The following is a 20,126-nucleotide window of genomic DNA, read 5'->3' as shown; positions in this document are numbered from 1 at the left end:
TAAAAATATAAATTTATTTAAAAATATATACATTTTTTTGTAAACTTATGCTAAAAGTGGTTTCCACGAGGAAAATATAATTTTCACTTGTTAATTAATGGTTAATAGGGAATAGTTTTGATGGTTTGAATTGAATTAACAGAAAAACCTTCAATCACAGACAATTACAAAGCCACATCTCGATATTTCTGTACATCTTCAGCAGAAGTGTTCGTAGTATTAGTAAGGGAAGTTTTACTATGCATCTTGTCAATTTTTTTCTTGTATATTAGAAAATCTGGACCGTCTAACGGACCATAATAAATAGGAACTCCATAATCAGCTATAGGTTGGGCGTAAAAACCAGTCCTGTTTTTAATTATGTGATTTCCTTTGTTGATGACGTTCAGAGCGTCCACTGAAGCGCATTTCGTTAATTTCGTTTGTTTCGGAGGCATTTCGGACATGGTAGGAATTATTGCGCTGCTCGTTTCTGATATCGACTGGGTAATCCAAGGGTGATATTGGTGATTCAGTTTCTCGCTAAGCATTGTATGCTCCTCCAGTAATCGGAGGTCCATTAGCGATTGGGCTTTTTTAGCTGAAAATTGAAATAACCTGGAAGAAAACCGGCACAACTCGAAAAATGAATAATGTGAGAAAACTCACTTAAGATTTCTGTTTAGGGAAACTTAAGGCTCGTCCACACTGGAGCAACATTTTCCAACATAATACAACAAAAACTTGTTACAACATAAAATGTTTATATTTGTTGGAATATGTTGTGTGGCGTTGCATAAAGTTGGTGTTGCGACTCAACATAAGTTGTAGTATGTTGCTTAAATCCATTTTTAGCGGTAAAGATCAAAGGATAATATGAAACAAAGTGAAACATTTTGCAACATAGCTTCGATGTTGAGACCTGTTGTAAATTGAATGACTAGACAGTAGACAGACTGCCGCGTGATGGCGTTTAAGTGGACTTTGGAGAATTGACAATTATAGACAACATCCATGTATTTGGAATCCTAAAAATGTTAAATATAAATGCAGAGAATCAAAAAATGAAGCATGGAACGCAGTTTGTTCAACTGAATTTGAGATTCGACGAGTGCATACATTCATTAACATTGTTGCACTAGTGAGGACAGTTTGTTTTATGTCAATGTTTAATGAATTTAAACATTTAGCAACTTGTTGCAACATAAAATTGCTACATGTTGCTCCAGTGTGGACGTACCTTAATGTTTAAGGCTAAGTCGCTAGAAAACGGTCTGGAGTTGTGACAGTATTGTCGAAAAATAAATAAGTATCTTCTGACTTAAGACAGTGACTATAACAGGAAAAAAGAGTTTTGTCAATCAAACAAATCTATATTAGGAGAAAAAGATTTTAAACAAAATATTAAAACCACTTGTTATATGGAAAACGAACAACTTATTGTGTCTCTGTTGCACAAACGAAGTTCTAGAACTTAACGAAATATGACAGTCTTGAGCATATAACCGTGCGTTAATTTCGCTGTCTGGCAAACAACTAAAATTGTGAGTATATTGACAAGAAAGAACAAGCAACTGTTAATTTTCTAGTAACGACATAACTAGGCTTGGAACCACACATCACAGACCGCGAGCAGTGGAATGGTGACTCCAAGTCCACTGTATTGAACAATGGTACACAGACGGTTCTAGGAGGAATGGCTTGGTCGGTGCAGGTTTCTGTGGGGGACAACCCAAAATAAGCGTATCTTTTTCGCTTGGGGAAGACGCCATCGTCTTCCAAACCGAAGTATTCGCTGCGATGGAATGCGGACGCGCAATACACAATCAACGCCACAGGAAAACAGTAATTTCGATCTGCTCAGACATCAGAGCTGCCATTACAGCTGGAAAGGTACGCTCTAGGCTAGTGCTGGAGTGTAAGAGGGTCCTTCAAAAGCTGGTGAGTGATGGCTGCAAGATCTAGCTCGTTTGGGTGCCAGGCAACGACGAAGCGGACTAACTCACTAGGTAGGGGAACAGCGAACCCACCAATGCACCCTGAACCCATACTTTGAGTTTAGTTTCTTTTCAGTTCACTAATGGGACCTATATATACTCGCTGTGGGGCGATTTTAGACTTTATTATTTACAATTGTATCGCGAAGTTTCCTCCCGAAAACGTGTTTTTTCCACTATGAAGTGTAGGAAAGCGGTAAATATGGTTTAAACGCAAGTGTATTGAAAACTTGTGGAAAATCAGCAGGATGCTGATTGGAGCTCTTTTCATCTAAAGAAAATGAATTAACTCTCTCTAAAGTTTGTCATTGTACGTTTCAGCTGCCACTAGGTTGTCACTTTGCAATCTTCTCTACACTACACTAAGTATTCTAAATTTTGTAAACTGGAGATTAGCTAAAAAAAAATCTGCGAAAATCGTCAGTTTCAGCTGTCATAAGTATTTATGGAGTCCTTTCAACAACATGAAACAACAAACAATACAAAATAGCTCTCACCACCGGAAAAACCAGGAAAAGCCAACGCGGATACGAACGAAAAAATAAATTGTTTACCGAAGGACCGACGTAGATCAGCTGTTCTCTTAGATTGTCTAATTAGATGTCGTTTTTTTATTGTTTACCTGATAAACTTCCAATATTATTAGCGAAATTCGGTACGAATATGCTAGCGTTGAATTCGCTCGTCGTATAAAATTGGTAACCATCGAAAGGTAAACTCATCATCATATTACTAGTTACTGGATTGCTCCATAAGTTTGGAGTAGATCCATACCTGAAAGAATAAAGAAAAATAGCCTTCTCCTAGCTATAATCATAGCACGTTCTCTTATTCCAAGAAGCATCTTTCAAATTTTTATTTAAAATTGAGGTTAATATACAGGGTGTTTCTGTATTCGACCAACAACGCTCTACCACAGTGAGATCTCAATAAATGATTCATTTTGATATAGGAATACGAACTCTTACGGGGCCTCGTAGCTGAGATATAGGGTGTTCAAAATTTTAAATCAAATTTGCCATAAATCAAGAACGCCCTTTTTTCAAATTCGGTGACCATTAAAATAATATTTTGACATAAACAAAATTTGGAAAAATTTTGCCAGTGACGCGCTATCCGGGTTAGTTGTCACTTTTATCCACCGGTTTTTTACGCCACTGGATCAAATTCTTTTTTTAATTTCACTTTAAATTACCTGATTATTTTGAGTTAAAAAAACTAATAACCTTTTATGGAGCTAAAATGAACGGTGTTGTAAAAATTTTCTTCCAAACAAAAGTCTGCAAGCACGTAAGTAATTTACAAATTAGTTAATTATTCATTTAATTTTGAATAACGATTAAGCGTAAGTAGTTCAAAACAAATAAAAATTATTCATAATCTCAATTGTTCAAACAGTTGGTCGCTTATTACACCGTTTTGCCATTGAAAAACGTGTCTTTGAGAATAAATTCGGGTGAAATTGAATGATTTCTACAGCAGCTTAAATTCTGGATCTTGATCTTGTCTTGTTCGATGATTTTTTCGTACACTAAGGACTTCATATAAAAAAATCGATAGGATTTAAGTCAGGTGATCTTGGAGGCCAACAATTGGGTCCACTTCGACCAATCCATTTTTCTCTAAAACGTCTGTTTAAGTAATTTCTTGCCGCTGCAGCAAAATATTAGATAATATTTTTGGAAGGTCATCTTTAAGTACTCGAACTGTAGGTCGCGTTTTAAGAGTGCCCCTTTCTACTGTATGCAAAATTTTAAAAGAACAAGTCTTACATCCATACAAATTGGCCAGTGTTCAAGCACTAGGACCTAGAGATTTTCAGGTGCGTAGATATTTACAAAATTGTCGTGAAAATCGAAATTGTCCAAAATATCTGTTGTATACCGACGAGGCTAGATTTACTAGGAAAGGAATTTTCAACTCTAGAAATAGTCACATTTGAAATGAAGAGAATCCGCACTTTGTTCGTGTTAGGGGATAAATATTCGTTTAATGTGTGGTCTGGAGATTGCTTAACCGAGCCTTACATTGTACCAAATAAATTAAATAGAATAATTTATACGCGCTTTCTGGAAGAAATGTTGGATGAATTGTTCATTTTGCTGCAGCGTCAAGAAATTACTGATTTATTGGTCGGAGTGAACCCAATTTCCTCTTCGTATTGTTCGGTCAATTCTTGACATTTTTTTAACGCGTATTCCCACATTAGAACAAAATATTTGAAAATAGGATTCGCGATAACATTTTTTTTGGTTTTGTTTTTACATTTCCTTTGCTATAATTTTATCGATTATCCTGTAAAAGAGCTCCTTTTAGAGTTGTCGATGTTTTTTCGCTTTAATTTTATCGCTTCGCAAACTCAAAATCTCGTCGAACCAATTCAACAATTTGACGTGCAATTCCAATTTATAACCGGCTTAGGTGAAATTGTCGCACTCCAAATGGAGATCGAACGATTTATTCAAATATCTTATGTACATCTTTTATTTCCGAATAAAAATCCTTGAAAAGGACAATTTTGACGAATATATAGCAAAGAGATAAAAAATTAAAACGAATGATAAAAATATTACGTTAAGCGGAATTAAAGCAGATTGGATAAATAGATAAATGGAAAATTAAAGGGAATAATTTTAGATAACGCGATATACGAAATTTACAAATAAAAAAAAATTATAAAGTTAATTGAAATTATAGCATATCGATAAATAGATCAGTGGACTATCGATTTTTTTATATGGGGGCTATATGAAGTCCTTAGTGTACGAAACAATCATCGAATCTGAACAAAATCTAATAGCTAGAATTTAAGCTGCAGCAGAAATAATTCAATCTAATCTAAATTCATTCGTTTTTCAATGACAAAACGGTGTAATAAGTGTATTGAAGTTAGCGGCCAACAGTTTGAACAACCACATACTGTAATTTTTTCAATTTTGTTATTGTTGCAATTCAGTGTTGTTTAAATTTAATTTGTGTTATTACTATTGTAATACATTTTTGTTTGAAATCGAGATTATGAATGATTTTTATTTGTTTTGTTTTTTAACTCAAAATAATCAGGCCCGAACGTGATTCATCTTCAACAACTTCTCGGCCACCTTGAAAACGCTTAAACCACACAAAAACCCGTCGACACGGCAAAGATTTAATACCCTAAATCGAAAAATTTTGAGTTAAATTTCTACTATTTGAAAAAAAAAAAATTATTGACATTGTAGTTTCATAAAACTTACCTCGGAGCATTGGTAAATTGTTCCAAAGACGTATCGTACGCATTATTTTGATAAAATTGACTATTTAGAGTTGGTAAATTGTCCCCTTGTACCGGTATGGCCACCATATTTAAGTCTCTAATTCTCTTATGTACTAATTCCTCTTCTTTCCACTTCGTATGTAAAGAATGGATGAGGATAATTTCTATCACATTTATTATTATTCTAATTAACCAGCAAGCTAATTCTGTTATACCATAAAGACTTTCTATTCTCTGTAATTTGTTTTAAATAATAATAATCATAGAAAAACTGTATGTACCAATTTATAGAACGTTTAAATACAGGGTGTTCCTAAATTCGTGTAAAATGTAAACAAACGCTGAAATGGCCGACATGCATTTTGTGTATGATTTAGCAAATGGTAATTTTCGACATTTTTATATGGGACGGGATATCATGGACGGATCTGGTGACTAACGACGAGGTGCTAAGACGAATGAACAGAGAACGAGAACTATTAACCATTGTAAAGAGAAGGAAAGCTTCCTACTTTGGCCACATTTCTAGAAATCAAAAATATACCTTGTTACAGCTGATCATGGAAGGGAAGATAGAAGGTAGTTGAAAAACCTTCGAGATTGGTTCCATGTACGTGATGCCGTAAATCTAATACGAATGACTGAAGATCGTGAGGAATTCCGAAGGATGATTGCCAACCTTCATTAGAACGAAGCAGACACTGGAAGAAGAAAGAAGAATTTTCGACAAGCTAGACATCTTTATACTGAAAAATATCGTATTCAAATAATACTGTTCGTTTCCGGATAGTTGGAAATGTAATGATAGAACAAGCAATTTATTTAGATGAAATTGATTTACCTAAATATCAGCCATTCATCTGTGTGGCAAGTTTTCAAACAACAACAGTTATATCCACATCACATCCAATGGGTTCAAGTCCTTTTACCTAGAGATGTTCCATAACGAGTTGGATATCACACGGAATGCGACACAATCCTCAACTATTATGTAATGTATTGTTTTCTAGAGGATCTATCATAAATTTAAAATAATCGCATATGGGCAGACCAGAATCCCCATAAAATTATAGACCATCATGTTTTTTCAGTGAACGTATGGATTGGTATTGTAGAGGATAACTTAAATGGGTCACATTTTCCGCCATTTTTTACAGCAGTTTTCTCGAAAATTATCTCCCTGAACTACTTGAATACATCGCACTCAATATAAGACAAAATATGTGGTTCATGCACGATGGTTCTCTAGTACACTCCAGTCGGATTGCTAGGCAACGTTTAGATGCAACATATTCCAACCGTTGGATAGGTCTAGGAGGGCCCCAACATAGGCCTACTCGATATCCAGAGTTAAATCTTGTGATTTCTGATTGTGGTGTGTCATGGAACACGTTCATGTATTTTACATCTTAAATGTTTTCCACTCAATTTATTAATAAAAAATATGAATTATGACGTTTATTTTTTTTTCTCTGCGGCTATTGGAATTAAGTAAGGGCTGCTAATTTCGCCACCGTACTATGTAATAGGAATATTGAAAAAATACACGTGGTTAGTCGTTTGCGAGTGCGCGAAAATTAGAAAATTTCAAATTTCTAGCTTTACCGAAATTCTAGAGAAAAAAAAAATGTGAACTCAATTTTAATCTCCACCTTTTAAGGGTAATATCTCGGAAAGGGTTGGGTTGAGAAAATTTTATTATAGGAAGAACCCATATTAATTTCATACGACCAATCATCTCTTGAATTTTGTCTCATGAGTTTAGAAACACCGTGTATATAGTGCGATGAGGTACAAATCTACAAATAGGGTCGCCAAATCAATAGACGAGATAATTTAACCGGACATTTGGGCAACAAGGCCAAACACCATACAATATTGTGGATTTTGTGTCTCAGTATTAATATGTATGACGAAAATTTTCTTTATTACCAACTTAAGTAACAAGAATTTCTTCATCTTGTAACAGCGTCGAAAAAGACTTAGAACACCATGTATATATTCAAATAATTAATTTTTTATTGTAATTTATTGTTGATTGATCTTACCCAATATTGGATACTCATATAAATGACTAAACCGGCTTCTGGAAAAGTAAGTAATGTAACAGATAACATCCAACTTAAGAGACAAACTGCATTTTTCTGGAACATGAAAATAAATACAAGGTGAAGCAAGCAGAATTACGAATATGTACTTTATGTACACTTTATACTAAACATTTCAATAATAAGGGAAATATTTTTAGAAAATTTCATTAATTTCCACTAATCTACAATTATGTTTACCTTTACTTGTTAATTAAACTTCATATTTACGTGATTAATTTTTGTTCATCACATACTAACAGGGCCGGATTAAGATTTATAATATAATAATGACGGAGTCCTTTTAAGGAATTCGGATATCCGGAAAAATTAAAAAACCAATATCAATACGTTAGATTTGTGGTATCAACACAACAAAATAAACAGAATGTTTTCCCAATGATGGGGACCTCTTAGACCAGAGCCCGGGGTTATAGCCCCCCCAAGCCCTCAGCTTAATCCGGTCCTGCTCACTAAATTTAAATTTAATGAGAATGGTGGAAATTTATTGCAAAAACTGACATCACTTTGACTGTTAGACATGAAAAAATTCATTGTTTTACATTAATGTTTATTATAAAATATTTTCTCTGTAGGTACTCATAAGAAACTGAACAGAATTTATTGGAAAAGAAAATTATCTAAGTAATATCAATCCCAAACATATGATATATATTAAATATGAAATGAAAAAGGCTTTTTTAAATAAAAATATAATATAAGAAACAAAAATATATTCAATTCAAGTCAAATTCACTCACACATTAAAAAAAAAACAGAGACAACCGTCAATTGATAGATGGTTAACCCCATGATAGCCTGGGGCTAAAATCGATCCGGAGCCCAATGAAGGAAATCAAAATTAGCTCGAATTTACAAACAATATATTAGTTTTAAATAAAATAAATCATAATTCAAAATAAGTTAAAATCTTATTTCATAAACTACGAGGTCTGGCTGTTAAATAACGAGAATGCGCGCCTTGAGGGCGCCCTAGATGGGTGGGGTAAAAAACGAGTAGTGCGTTAGGTATCTAGATGTCTTGTCTATGCACGTCCCAAAACACGGCGGTTTGGAACGAATGCGTTTTTTTCTCGTGCCAAAAACCCTGTGTGCGCTATAAATAAATAAATTGTTGCAAGAGGCCCAGATCGTTGAATGAGCATCCGGATGATTTCCGAGGCTGTAAACGATGACAAAGAAACGGTTAGAAAAATTTCACACGAGGAATTATACATGAAAAAAGTCTGTGCGGAGTTGGTGCCCAAAAATCTGACTCCTGACCAAAAGCTCTTGCGTCAACGGGTCTGCTTAGATTTCCTTGAAAGGTTAGAAAAAGATCCGATATGAGTCGATGGAAGCGGTAACGGCAGACCTCCTAAAGGCACTCACCAAAGAAGACTTCCAGCACTGCTTCGATCTTTGGAAAAACGTATGGAAACGTGTGTGGCGAGGGGATGGGAGTATATTGAGAGGAAACATTCGAATGTAAAATAATTTTTATAATAAAATCCTTTTTCATAACCAGTCTCGTTATTTAATACCCAAACCTTGTATATAAAGTTTCAATTTAAAAATCTTTTATCTCGATTTGGTTGTGGCAAAATTTTCATTATAAAAATTCATATTATGTAATATATTTTTTTCAATTAACAGTTTTGATAATAGATCCAATATTGGTTTTAAAATAAATGATCAAGTTTGTCATTTTGCGAGGCCCCGAGTAGGTAGGGCTTTAGCCCCCCATAGACCCGTCCTAAATCCGACGCTGGTAACCGAACAAGGATTATGTGGATTACTGGACTACTAACTCTTGTTTTCTTTATAGTTTTTGCGAAAGTATGGAGGTAGAAAACGTAACGTAATTTGGTTCTATAAATACATTTTGTTATAGTCAATTATAATCTCTCTCAAGGTAATAATTTTACATTGTTTCCGTGGCTGTTTTAAATCTTCGGTTATGTAGTTGACTGACCTAAATGCAAATAATTTCAAGTCATTGATATCGACAAAATCGAAAGTTCGGTGATTCGAGCTATTTTATTAAATGTTCTCAGATTGCTAATATGCATAATTAAGACGCTGATTGTGTTAAATAAAGCTTGTTATAATGAGAACAAAAAAAATATTATACAGTGAGCTGTAAAAAGCTAACCACGAAAGGTATCATTCTATAAGTTCTTGACGATATATTTATGAATGAATTACTGAGTATTTAATCATTGCTTCAATAACTTCGTGAATCATTTTCGAGCTTTGCGTTGTTTTCATAGTTTTAGTAGCAAAATTGTATGGAAGGACTGATTGAAATGATGATCTGCTGCGAAGGTGGTCCGACAAGTAATTAAACTACAAAAGAAAAACGAAAATTTTGGGAAAGTACCAAATTATTTCTCAATATAGTTCAATATAATTGACCCAGTGATACTCCTACTTCTCTAACACATCCGAAAAATACATTTTTTTGAGCTCTGCAAAGTAAGCCTCGGTTGCATCAACGACCTCCTCATTCGACTGAAATTTTTACAAGGCGAGTGATTTTTACTAGCTTGGAAACAACAAGAAGTCGTATGGGGAGAATACGGTGGATGGGGCAGCAATTCGTAGCCCAAAAGAGCTCTTTTCCCTTCGCCAGATATACCTATTTTTAGTCAATTCGGTACAGTACATCCTTGCGAGCATTTTCTCTAGATAGTTGATGCAGATCACATCTTGTGAATCCCACAAAACATCTCATATTTACCTGGGGGGAATCCTTTTATATAAAGAAACTACAGAAAAAAAGTCGAGAATCTGTATTTCGATTGACAGATGAACTTGGCACCGAATGTAAAAAACAACTGCTAGAAAATGATAAACGAACAGCATCTGCCATATTTTAGATACAGCTTCACATGTATACCGAATCAAATTACTATGTACAAACGTTTGGCAGACATGTTGGGAAATACATTCAATATTATCCGAACACATAATATCTTTAATTGAAGGTGTTCAATTTGTCGATGGGTCACATTGATTTGTCTGCAGAAGAAAATGACGAAACGTTAATGGCACAGTTACTGGATGAGGTAGCTGGTAACTTGCGACAGAAATAAATTCCTTTAATTGCAATGAGATTACCGATCATCTTTCCATGCTTTCGTTAGAATATTTAGCACATATTTCATATATCTAATCGGCGAAGAGATTTGCAAGCAAAACATAAATTACACAAACAATATTTTCGTAAAATTCAGCTTAACTTTACGATTCTTTGTGTACTGGTGATAGATCTCTCTAATGGGTTTCGGAATTCACTGGAGTAGAAGGCAATGAAATAGCAAACAGACTTACTAAATTCATAAGTATGACAATACTGAAATATTTACAAGGTTTCCATAGAATTTCCTTAATGTTTGTCTCCACAAATATTTTTTCGAAATTAATAAATCTTAGTTTTTTGACACTTTGAAAAAAATATGTATACGTAGAACTTATTTTTCATGAAGACAAGGATATGGACTTCAAAGTACGCGAAATTGAAATCGTTCTTCCTCAATTTGTATGATATATTCCATATTTCTCATTTGTTGAAACAATTGCGGTACCAAACAAGTATTTATACGGTTTTATGGTTTTCAAAACGTAGCAAAAAATAATTAATTAATTGGCAATTAGCATGAAATGAATAAACTGTAACTGTTACTTAATATTACACTTTCGTTTCCCACCGATTCCAAACATTGTCACAGATCGCTTACTTTCAACTATACAGAGCCGTGTCTTTAATTATCTAACGCCTTCTGATGTGATGGCGAATAATTATTTATTACAAACTGCGACCTTCACTTACTGATGCGTCCAACCTCCCATCCTTAGCAAACAATTTAAATGGGCAGTTGAAATTTTTCAACCCATCTCCATATATAATCAATATGAATCACCCACAGTTTTCTGTACATCTTGCAAAACATTGTGAAATAAATGACATGACAATTTAGCTTTTTAATTAATTTTACATGCAATAAACTATTCGTAAATACTACACATGAAATAAAGAATGTATTCTGAAAGATATACGAGGGTTGATCACCGTACATCCGTCACGACAGAATCGTTTATCCGGTGCCCGTTATTTTTTGTGTTCAAATTTAAAATTTGGGTTGGAATTGAAAATCTCGCCAGTTTTGAAGAGCGGTTTTTGCTACTGCTACATCTCGAATGCTTGGAGTGAAGTAATGAGAGAAAGTTCCGTTCAGAAATAGAGCATCAGTTTAAAATAGGACAAAGTAACGGTGGTGGGAAAAGTGGACTTATGAGCATAGTGAATGGATAATTTATCCCCAAAATGTATCAGAAGATTGGTAAAAATTGCCGTTTTGCTTCGGCTCGATATTCCACAAGTTTCCCGGTATTGTTATTTGCAATTGTCACACAAAAGCTACAAAAACCACAAATTTCGTACAAGATAGAGGAAGCACTGGAGACAGTTATGACATTTATATACCCCACAATAGATATAGTAATTAACTACTAGATTTAATCGTAATTGGTGACGAGAAGGGGGTGAGATATGTCAATTGAGAGTACTAAATCACAGTTTGTGTAGTAGGAATACATTAATGCCCCCCTTTTCCAAAAAAAAATCAAAACGTTTGAGAAACCTTGTCACTGTATCTTTCAGTATTTACAAGTTGTGATTCTGATAATTTTTGTTGTCTTTGTTCTATTTCAAATTATGATCGTTACTATCAACTTCCTCGACGATATAAAAACACTACAGAACAAACGCCGAGGAAAATTTACGCCTAGAAGTTGGTTTTTACATTACAATTCGCCCTACAGTCCCGATTTTGCACTCAGTAATTTTCACTTTGGTCCAAGAATAAAGAAGCGGCTAATAGAACAGTGCTCGGCCAACATACATCTCCTCCTGGGCTTCTCGAAAAAGCTTCCACTGAGTCCATCTTCTTTCCACTAAACTTTTCCAAACCTGGAAACCATCGGGTCCGTCATATGTACTTGAACCTAAAGACTTGGTTTTGATGATTTGATAAACCTTTAATCGTTTGAAAACGAGAGGTACTCAATGTGAAACGGCAGCAGCCAAATGGGGCTTCAACGACAAACTTTTTGATTGTTGAGCTGTCCACGACCTTGCGCATTTGTGGGTGTGTCCAAACTTATATTCACCTTGTACAGTAAAAGATCTGCATTTAGGAAACCTGGAATGAATTGCGAGCGCTGGATGCGCTAAATAGATGAAGTGCTTTGACGACGATTGTTTGACTGAAGAAATATCAAAGCTTGTTCGCGCTATGAATAGTAACTCAGCTTAGCTGTAGACAATAAATTCTCTTTCTAACTAGATAACAAAATCAATCAGTCGACAAGTGAAAAAGAAGATGTTGAAAATATTGCAAGAATGAACTTTTTAAGATAGAAGTCATATGGAAATCTGGAATAGACACTTTCTGAGTCGCTATACCACAATAAAGATGAACGATGAACAATTAAACTCGTTGGGTTAAGCTGGTAGATCGCAAAGAAATGATTTACATCACCAAAAATGAGATAATCTTATACTCAATCACAGAAATTTGTAGCAGCAATTAAATAACACCATTTTCATAAATATCTTCTTGCAAATCCAGCCATTACACAGTTGGTAGTTTGACATTGTTTTGTCACGACTGGTTGAAAATTTTAGATGTTGTCCGAACCCAGGTTTGAACACTGACCTAGTTAGTTAGCAGGAAGAGCACCAACCCATTACACCTCTGCGACCGCTGATAAATGTCACATAAAGTTAAACAGTTGTAGAGTAACCTAGAGGTTTTTAGTTACTAAACGCCTTCATTCTTCTAGTTATAATTAATTCATAATTACTACAATAGAATTCCATACTAAATAGCGAAGAATAAAATTGATGTTCATTTTTATTTAAAATTGAAGCTTACCGTTGCTAAACCGTGGATAAGTAGAGCTGCAAAAAGAGCCATTGCGAAATATCCTGCACTCAATAGTACAGCTGCTGATGGTAATGCTACCTCCGATTCTAAGATCCATAGTAACTCGAATGCGAATGCAATTAGATAAGCAATCTGGAAAATAAATCGCAAATGTGTAAATGTTTACGTTAATAAAAGAAGATACCGAAGGAATATAACAAAAGAGCTCACAAGAAAATTTGAAATCAAATGTTATAATAGAGAGAGAAATGATCCTTTATAAAAAGGAGCTAACATTATCCAAGATAGAAATCAAAAAGGATCTTAGAGTGCAAGCTGTAAAAGTTTGAATATATTAATCAATGCCAAGATGCAGAATTGATTTACTTTGAGTTGAGGAAGACATGAATAATTGGCAGAAATTGTTGCAATACGTAGACTTACATTGGTGAGAGTATTTTCCTTGAAGACCATCATCGAATTCTATAATATAACTAATTCTTTTTGTATCTATATGATATTTGAAGTTTCTTAATAGTTATGTACACTGGTGTTAACTTGGATGCAAGTTTCTAAAGATTTTAACGACAATGATGAAGATGATATATTATACGATGTATAATGCACGATATTAATTGTAAGTCACTCTTTAACATCATTTTTTTTTACTTTATTTGACATGTTTTTGTTTCAGTATTATAGAAATTTATCCAGGAAGCAATAACAAATTCTTCTATGAAAATTTACATTGATTTTCATGTGCTTTGTCAGGTCTTATGGTGGTCTAGACTCGAATATTTTTGAGCCACGACTGTTGCTTTCTTCCAACTCACGGTAACCCTCAATTTTTCCTTAAATATGAGCTGTAATAGATGATATTCATCTCGTTTAAGAAATATGACCATTAGATGATGTCTCTAGGCATTTTACAGTCGTCGAGAGTTGCTTTTCAACTTTAACTCTTCGTTTGTAACATGAAGAATGAAGCATTTTTCTATGAAGCCACATTTCGAATGCCTCCAGTTGATTCATCATGACCTTTAGAGCCCACGTCTATACTCCGTACAGCATTACCGACAGTTAAAATAGTACTCAACTATGCATTGTCTGAACTTCAAGTTCGGGCTGTTCCAAAAACAGGATCTCATAATATTATCAAACAATCTCTATTCGGCACTTTATCTCGCAGTTCGGGTTTACGTCCTCTGTCTGTAATAATGCTCCCAAGGTATTTTAACTTAAGAGACACGTTCAATTTGACGACCATCAAGTTCTAGGATAGCTCCATCGTGAGGTTACCTTCTGAGTATCAGTTTGGTCTTTACTATATCGATTTTTAGGCCTTCACCAAAAAATTATCAGCATATCTGACTGTTGCTATTCGCTCTCCATTTCGATATTGTAGTATGAAAGTCCTTCTAATGCTTTCTTAAATATTCGATTCGAGTTTAGGTTGAAGAGTAAGGGTGAAAATATGTCACCCTGTTTTACTCTAGCTAATCTATTCCAATTCTCTATAGTATATTTATAAGTTTATCGTCCTTTGTGCGGTTAAAGACTTTTTCGATAAAGCATCCCGCAATTTTTGGAGAAGAAGCTTTATTCCGAAAAGTGCTTCACGTAATCTGCAGCCGAATTGATAATCATCAAGATCTTCATTACATCTACGTCTGATGCTAGTGGGTATGATCCACAGGATACTTTGAGCCTGTGGAACATGTGGCTCATCAAGCAATAAACATTTTCTTAACTGATGTTTTTTAGGTAAAGCAATAAAGGTCGATGGAATTTCACCCTCTCATAAATGAAATTTAACAGTTTAACTACTACCAAGGTCGGAGAGTCTCGGTCGGAATTTGGATTTAAGAACTATGCATGTATATAACGAAATTATATTTTTAAAATATTTCTGTGACCTCTTTATTGACATGGGCGTTTAAAATGGCCAATGAACCTCTTTTAAAAACACCTACAAAATTAAACTGCACTCGACCACCGTTAAACCACACTCGGTATGGAAACTATGAGACGTGAATGTATGCGCATTATTATCAGTCTATTGTATAAAACACTCCGGATATACAAAACTGTTAATAGAAAAACAGAACTAACCAATAAAATCAATTTATTTTATTGTTGTTATGCGAAATATATGTAAACAAGATACGGTTATTAAATTTGTTGCGTTTGAATGTAACTCTGAGTAATTCAAGAGAATTTTTTGTGTCTTCGTAATCGCACAACAAACTAAATGAAAAGATGAACTAAGGCTATTTGCACACACACCGGATTTTTACCGGTCAAACAATCAATTGCTTTGTTACTGTTATTAAGCGCAAGTGCTGAATTAATCATCATAAATCGAAGCAGAAAACACACGGAAACATTCTACAATTTGTTTAAGAAACGAAGACGTGATGGTAAAATAAGTTTTTCGTCTTCTTCAAAATGTCTATTGCATCCTATAACGAACTCCATGAAAAGTTGAGGCATGCACTACCAAAGCTAGTTTATTTCACCGAGAAGTCGACTGGAATGGTCGGTAAAAGCCGGTACGTGTGCAAGCGTCTATTTAGTCACGTACGCCGGTAGTGCCGGCTGCTCACCGACTTTTTACTGACACCGATCAACATTCAGCGTGTGTGCTAGGTCTCATTCCCACATCTAGTTTACTAACGGAACGGTGTAAAATCGGCCGTCCAAAATCGGTGTAAGTGCAAAACTTTTTCTGTCTCATTGAATGCAAAGCAATAACGAATACAAACTGTTTATAAAAGATTTAGCTAGGATTTTTGTAAAATAGGTTGGGTTTTCGCAGTCGAAAATTGTCTTATTGGCTTCCGTTTTCATAATAAATAGTCCAAGAAAATGGGTCTTTAAATACAAATGGGAAACTTATATATGAATATCCTAAATAAATCTATTTAACCTCTGGAAGAGGTTAAAAAATGAAATGTGTTTTTCTAAATGGTGGAAAGAACTCCAAATCAGATTTGTAGATCTTCATAGTTCATGGTTGGGTCAGTGACCATGGCGCAAATAGGTCTTCGTAGTACCCCACTTGAAACTACCAAAAGCTGATTTCCTTTGAAAATCTTATCAGGTACCTTGACTTAAATCTTTTATCATCACTTATTAAACTGTAAGACTTGTCTAAATATTTGAACCACGCAAGTACAAGTGCTGGGCAGGCACTAATGACGTGTGCACCAGCGGAATTCCAAATCATCTGTGATTGCTCTGAATCATGAACACGTTGTTGTTTTTAATCGACTGTGAATAAACGTGGCACCAAATTTGAAAAAGCTTTCTCATAGTCAAATGTTTATGCATAAAGATAATCGCACTGCCCTTCGATATCATCTGGCCTCAGGTATTTCAAGCAATTTCAATTTACGATTAGATATAACGAATTTGTAGAGTTTTTTGATGTTTTCTGGTGTAGCCACCTAAAGTGGACGACCAGAACGTTTACCATCTTTGATGACTGTACGACCACGTTTAAATTAGACAAACTAGTAACAAATGATTCTTTTTAATGGAGTAGAGTCCGGGTAACACTTTTGAAGCCATTGCTGAGCTTGTACAGTATTTTTTAAACAAGAAGCAATGATAAACTAGCACACGAAATTGTTTTGAATCCATTGTTTTGAAATTAAAAAAATTAGCTTCACTTAAATGGCTGTCGCTTTAACTAATCGAAATGTCATGAAATTTTCCACATAGTCTTTTGAAAGCTGGTACTTGATAAACGTCATATGGATTTGACAATGGCAGCGCCATCTGTGTGTAAGTCACACGACTTATTGAACGATGCATAGGTATATATGTATAAGTAAAGTTGTTGATGGAATAGTTTAATTCTTGTAAATTACCGGGACAAATTTCGGGAGACAAAATTTCCCCTGCGAACATTAAGTACTTTCTTCTTTTTTATATTGGTGTTTTATAATAATTTATAATATATAATCCATTACCAGTTCTAAAATATTGTTGTCGATTTCTAATTTGCACCTTATTAGTTTTCTGCTATGCTTTCGTTTTTTTCAGTTTGAATTTTCTTGTTTAATTTCTCTGCATTAATATTAAATATATGTAGAAATATCCGCAGGTCATTATTATTGACATAATATTTGTATCTCTTTATTGTTAATATCCGTTTTTATCACCCTGCTGTTGATTTTAATGAATGTTTACTTAAGAAAAAATTGTAATAATAGATGTTAAGTCCAACGTCTTATAGTGAATCTTCTCATTGCTATTTTTCATGGAAATATGAAGTCATCAATTTTCATGGTAAACAGGTAGTCGTAGAGTTTTTAATCATTATGAAAATGCATTGCAACTGATTGGCAAGTGATCCATCAATATTTATAAAGAAATTTTTTTAGAAATATAACATATAAGCTTAATAAGATAATCAGTATGATAAAATCAAGGTTGGATATCAATCAATGATTCTTCCGTACATACTTTTTGTTTCCTCATTATTTTATTTAGCATCTAAATTCAATTATGAATAATTCATGTTTGTTTGTTGTGTTTTTTTAATCTTAGGGAAGATTTGCGATGTAAATGCTATTGGTAGAGACGTAAATAAGGTCCCTGTACTATATAGGGCTTATAATCATTGGTTTTTTGGTGTGGAAGGTCTCTATAGATACTGTTAATGTTTTAACTATGAGTTTAAGGTAATAATTTGTGGTACCTAAATCAGTTTAAAGAATGTGATATCGATAATCCCCTGAAACCAACATTGCTTCAAGCAACAACCACAGTATTCACCGGAATTAGTCATATCTTTTACCAAACATTGAAAATCACCAAGAAAAAAAACTTTTATAAATAATTTAATGAAAAAAAGGCTTAGTAAGAAGAGCTGAAAGCCACGCCAAAAAGTTTTTATCAGAATTGATTTAGAGTTTGAAAAAAGTCATAAAATTACATTAATCTAGAACAATATATTCAAGTTTAGTTCTTTTCAACAATTTTCACGTACATTCTATATCGATTATACTTTTTATATGAGAAAGTGCTATACTGGTGGGAACGAAACTAATATTTACTTTTAACACTCACCAATAAATAAGCTGCGAAAAATCCTGATGCAATTTGCAAACTACAACAAAAACAGTTTTCAACTAAGGCCATTTTAACTTAACGAAGCACATATTTTTCAAATGCATACTAATCACATTTCGAACAACTATGGTCACTTAGCTACGGCCACTTTTCACATACTGTGGGATTTATCTAATGTGTTGAAAACTTTTTAGATTCTTTAAACAATTGTGGGACAAATGTTTGAAAACTTATTTTCTCACAGTCGAAATACTCCGTAACATGGGTGAGGCAACCGAGAGTGAGTAATATCTTTGTATATCTGCAACTTTTTGAATATTTTATTCACGTGCGCATTTACTTTCTCTTCAAATATTGCCTCCACTTCCAAGCAAGGTGAATTTTTCAAGATGGTGTCAGTTGTTAGACAACACTTAATACAACGCCTTTTCATATTTCCATATAATTGATTTTGATAATAATATATAATAAATTCATTCAATTTATAAAGAAATTTATGGGAAAATATTGTATTACATAATGTCAGTTTGACAACGATCACAGCGGGAAGGCTAAATCATAAGAAATGTCAGTCATTTATGATAATTACGTCACTTGTCATTTTATAGTGGTGTCCAAGGCAGGTATGATTTTTTCAATTGTACATTTTAAAATATAGAATAAAATTTAAACAATAGATTTAAAGGAATTAATAAAAAAGATTGTTGTCATTTTATTCTCTTAACTGTGCGTTTTTTATACGAGAATTTAATTTAATTACAAAAACTTGTACCAACTGATTACGTAAATGCATGTACATCTAGTAGGCTGTGTAAATTTTTGAAAGACAATGTAATATTATTGAATATACACTAACAACACTAGTCAGTCGTTGATTTTGTAGTTGTTTGGATTGTTAGAAATGGCTAACAAAAAAATTGCTACTATGAATAAAAATTGGTTTACTGCAGTTCCTTTGGACTTCGTAGAAGTACTTAGGTAGTATAATAATTCATTTTAAAAAATGAAAGAGGAAAATAGTTTTAAAGTTTCGCAAAAATATGACCTAGGGGTGCCCCATACTATTAAATTTCATCAATAAAATTGAATTATACTGTATTATGTCTCAAATTATGAACAAGTTTTCTATTTCAGAAATAAGATTAAAATGGCAGATCGAGTAGAAAAAATCTCCAGACCCATGAAATTCCCTTATACCTTCAGTGCCAAACTTGCACAATTCCCGTACAGACACTATTTCAAGAATCAATGGATCTGGAAATACTATGCTATTGCTGTTGTATGTTGTATTCCTGTATTTAATTCCATCAGCAAGTTAGGTGAGTATATTATCAAAAATTATTAATTTTTTTCCATTGAAATTGTAAATGTTTGTTCCAAATTGTATTATCCTAGAATTTATTACTCTCCACTTATATAAATTTTTGAGTTAAGATTTTTATTACATGGTTTGTTCAATGTTTTCACATAAATTAAAGTCAGTTATGACAAGAAATTGTGACTGAAATGCTTCTTTCAGCTAACTCTCCTGAAAATGTAGCTAAGTGGGCTGAAATCCGTAGAAAAGAAGCTGCTGAACATCATCACTAGGCGCATTTTTTCTCAATTAGTCTGTCAAGAATTTTTTGTTTAATTTAATTTCTATTAAATAAATGTAGGTCATACACTTATGTTTGTTTTATTTCCAGCCTTTAGTTTCCTATTATCCTTTTCATCATATTTTTAATAGGCATTCCAATGAAAAATAAGAAACTTAATATTATAGGTGATAGCTCATTAGTTTGAAATTTAA

General features: G+C 33.7%; 2 protein-coding genes across 4 annotated transcripts; one reads left to right on the top strand and one right to left on the bottom strand.

Moving 5' to 3' along the window:
* Nucleotides 1–18,699, bottom strand: LOC130444021 (uncharacterized). 2 transcript variants are annotated; one of them, XM_056778981.1, is made up of 6 exons: nt 18,332–18,699; nt 13,262–13,405; nt 7,281–7,376; nt 5,213–5,466; nt 2,599–2,750; nt 1–580 (listed from the first exon to the last, which is right to left on the bottom strand). In XM_056778981.1, exons 1-6 carry the CDS (start codon nt 18,401–18,403, stop codon nt 165–167), a joined length of 1,134 nt encoding a protein of 377 aa, XP_056634959.1. In that variant the 5' UTR covers nt 18,404–18,699; the 3' UTR covers nt 1–164. The 2 variants fall into 2 exon arrangements, with proteins under 2 accessions (XP_056634959.1, XP_056634960.1); XM_056778982.1 differs by lacking the exon at nt 13,262–13,405 and having other exon boundaries at nt 18,332–18,616.
* Nucleotides 18,700–18,819: 120 nt separating this feature from the next.
* On the top strand, nt 18,820–19,997 carry LOC130443968 (uncharacterized). 2 transcript variants are annotated; one of them, XM_056778897.1, is made up of 3 exons: nt 18,820–18,957; nt 19,469–19,653; nt 19,854–19,997. In XM_056778897.1, exons 2-3 carry the CDS (start codon nt 19,482–19,484, stop codon nt 19,922–19,924), a joined length of 243 nt encoding a protein of 80 aa, XP_056634875.1. In that variant the 5' UTR covers nt 18,820–18,957; nt 19,469–19,481; the 3' UTR covers nt 19,925–19,997. The 2 variants fall into 2 exon arrangements, with proteins under 2 accessions (XP_056634875.1, XP_056634874.1); XM_056778896.1 differs by having other exon boundaries at nt 18,947–19,312.
* Nucleotides 19,998–20,126: the final 129 nt, after the last annotated feature.

This window comes from Diorhabda sublineata, chromosome 5 (assembly GCF_026230105.1).
Source record: "Diorhabda sublineata isolate icDioSubl1.1 chromosome 5, icDioSubl1.1, whole genome shotgun sequence".
In the NCBI taxonomy this organism is placed as follows: Eukaryota; Metazoa; Arthropoda; class Insecta; order Coleoptera; family Chrysomelidae; genus Diorhabda; species Diorhabda sublineata.
This window is presented reverse-complemented; position numbering and strand designations above follow the sequence as displayed.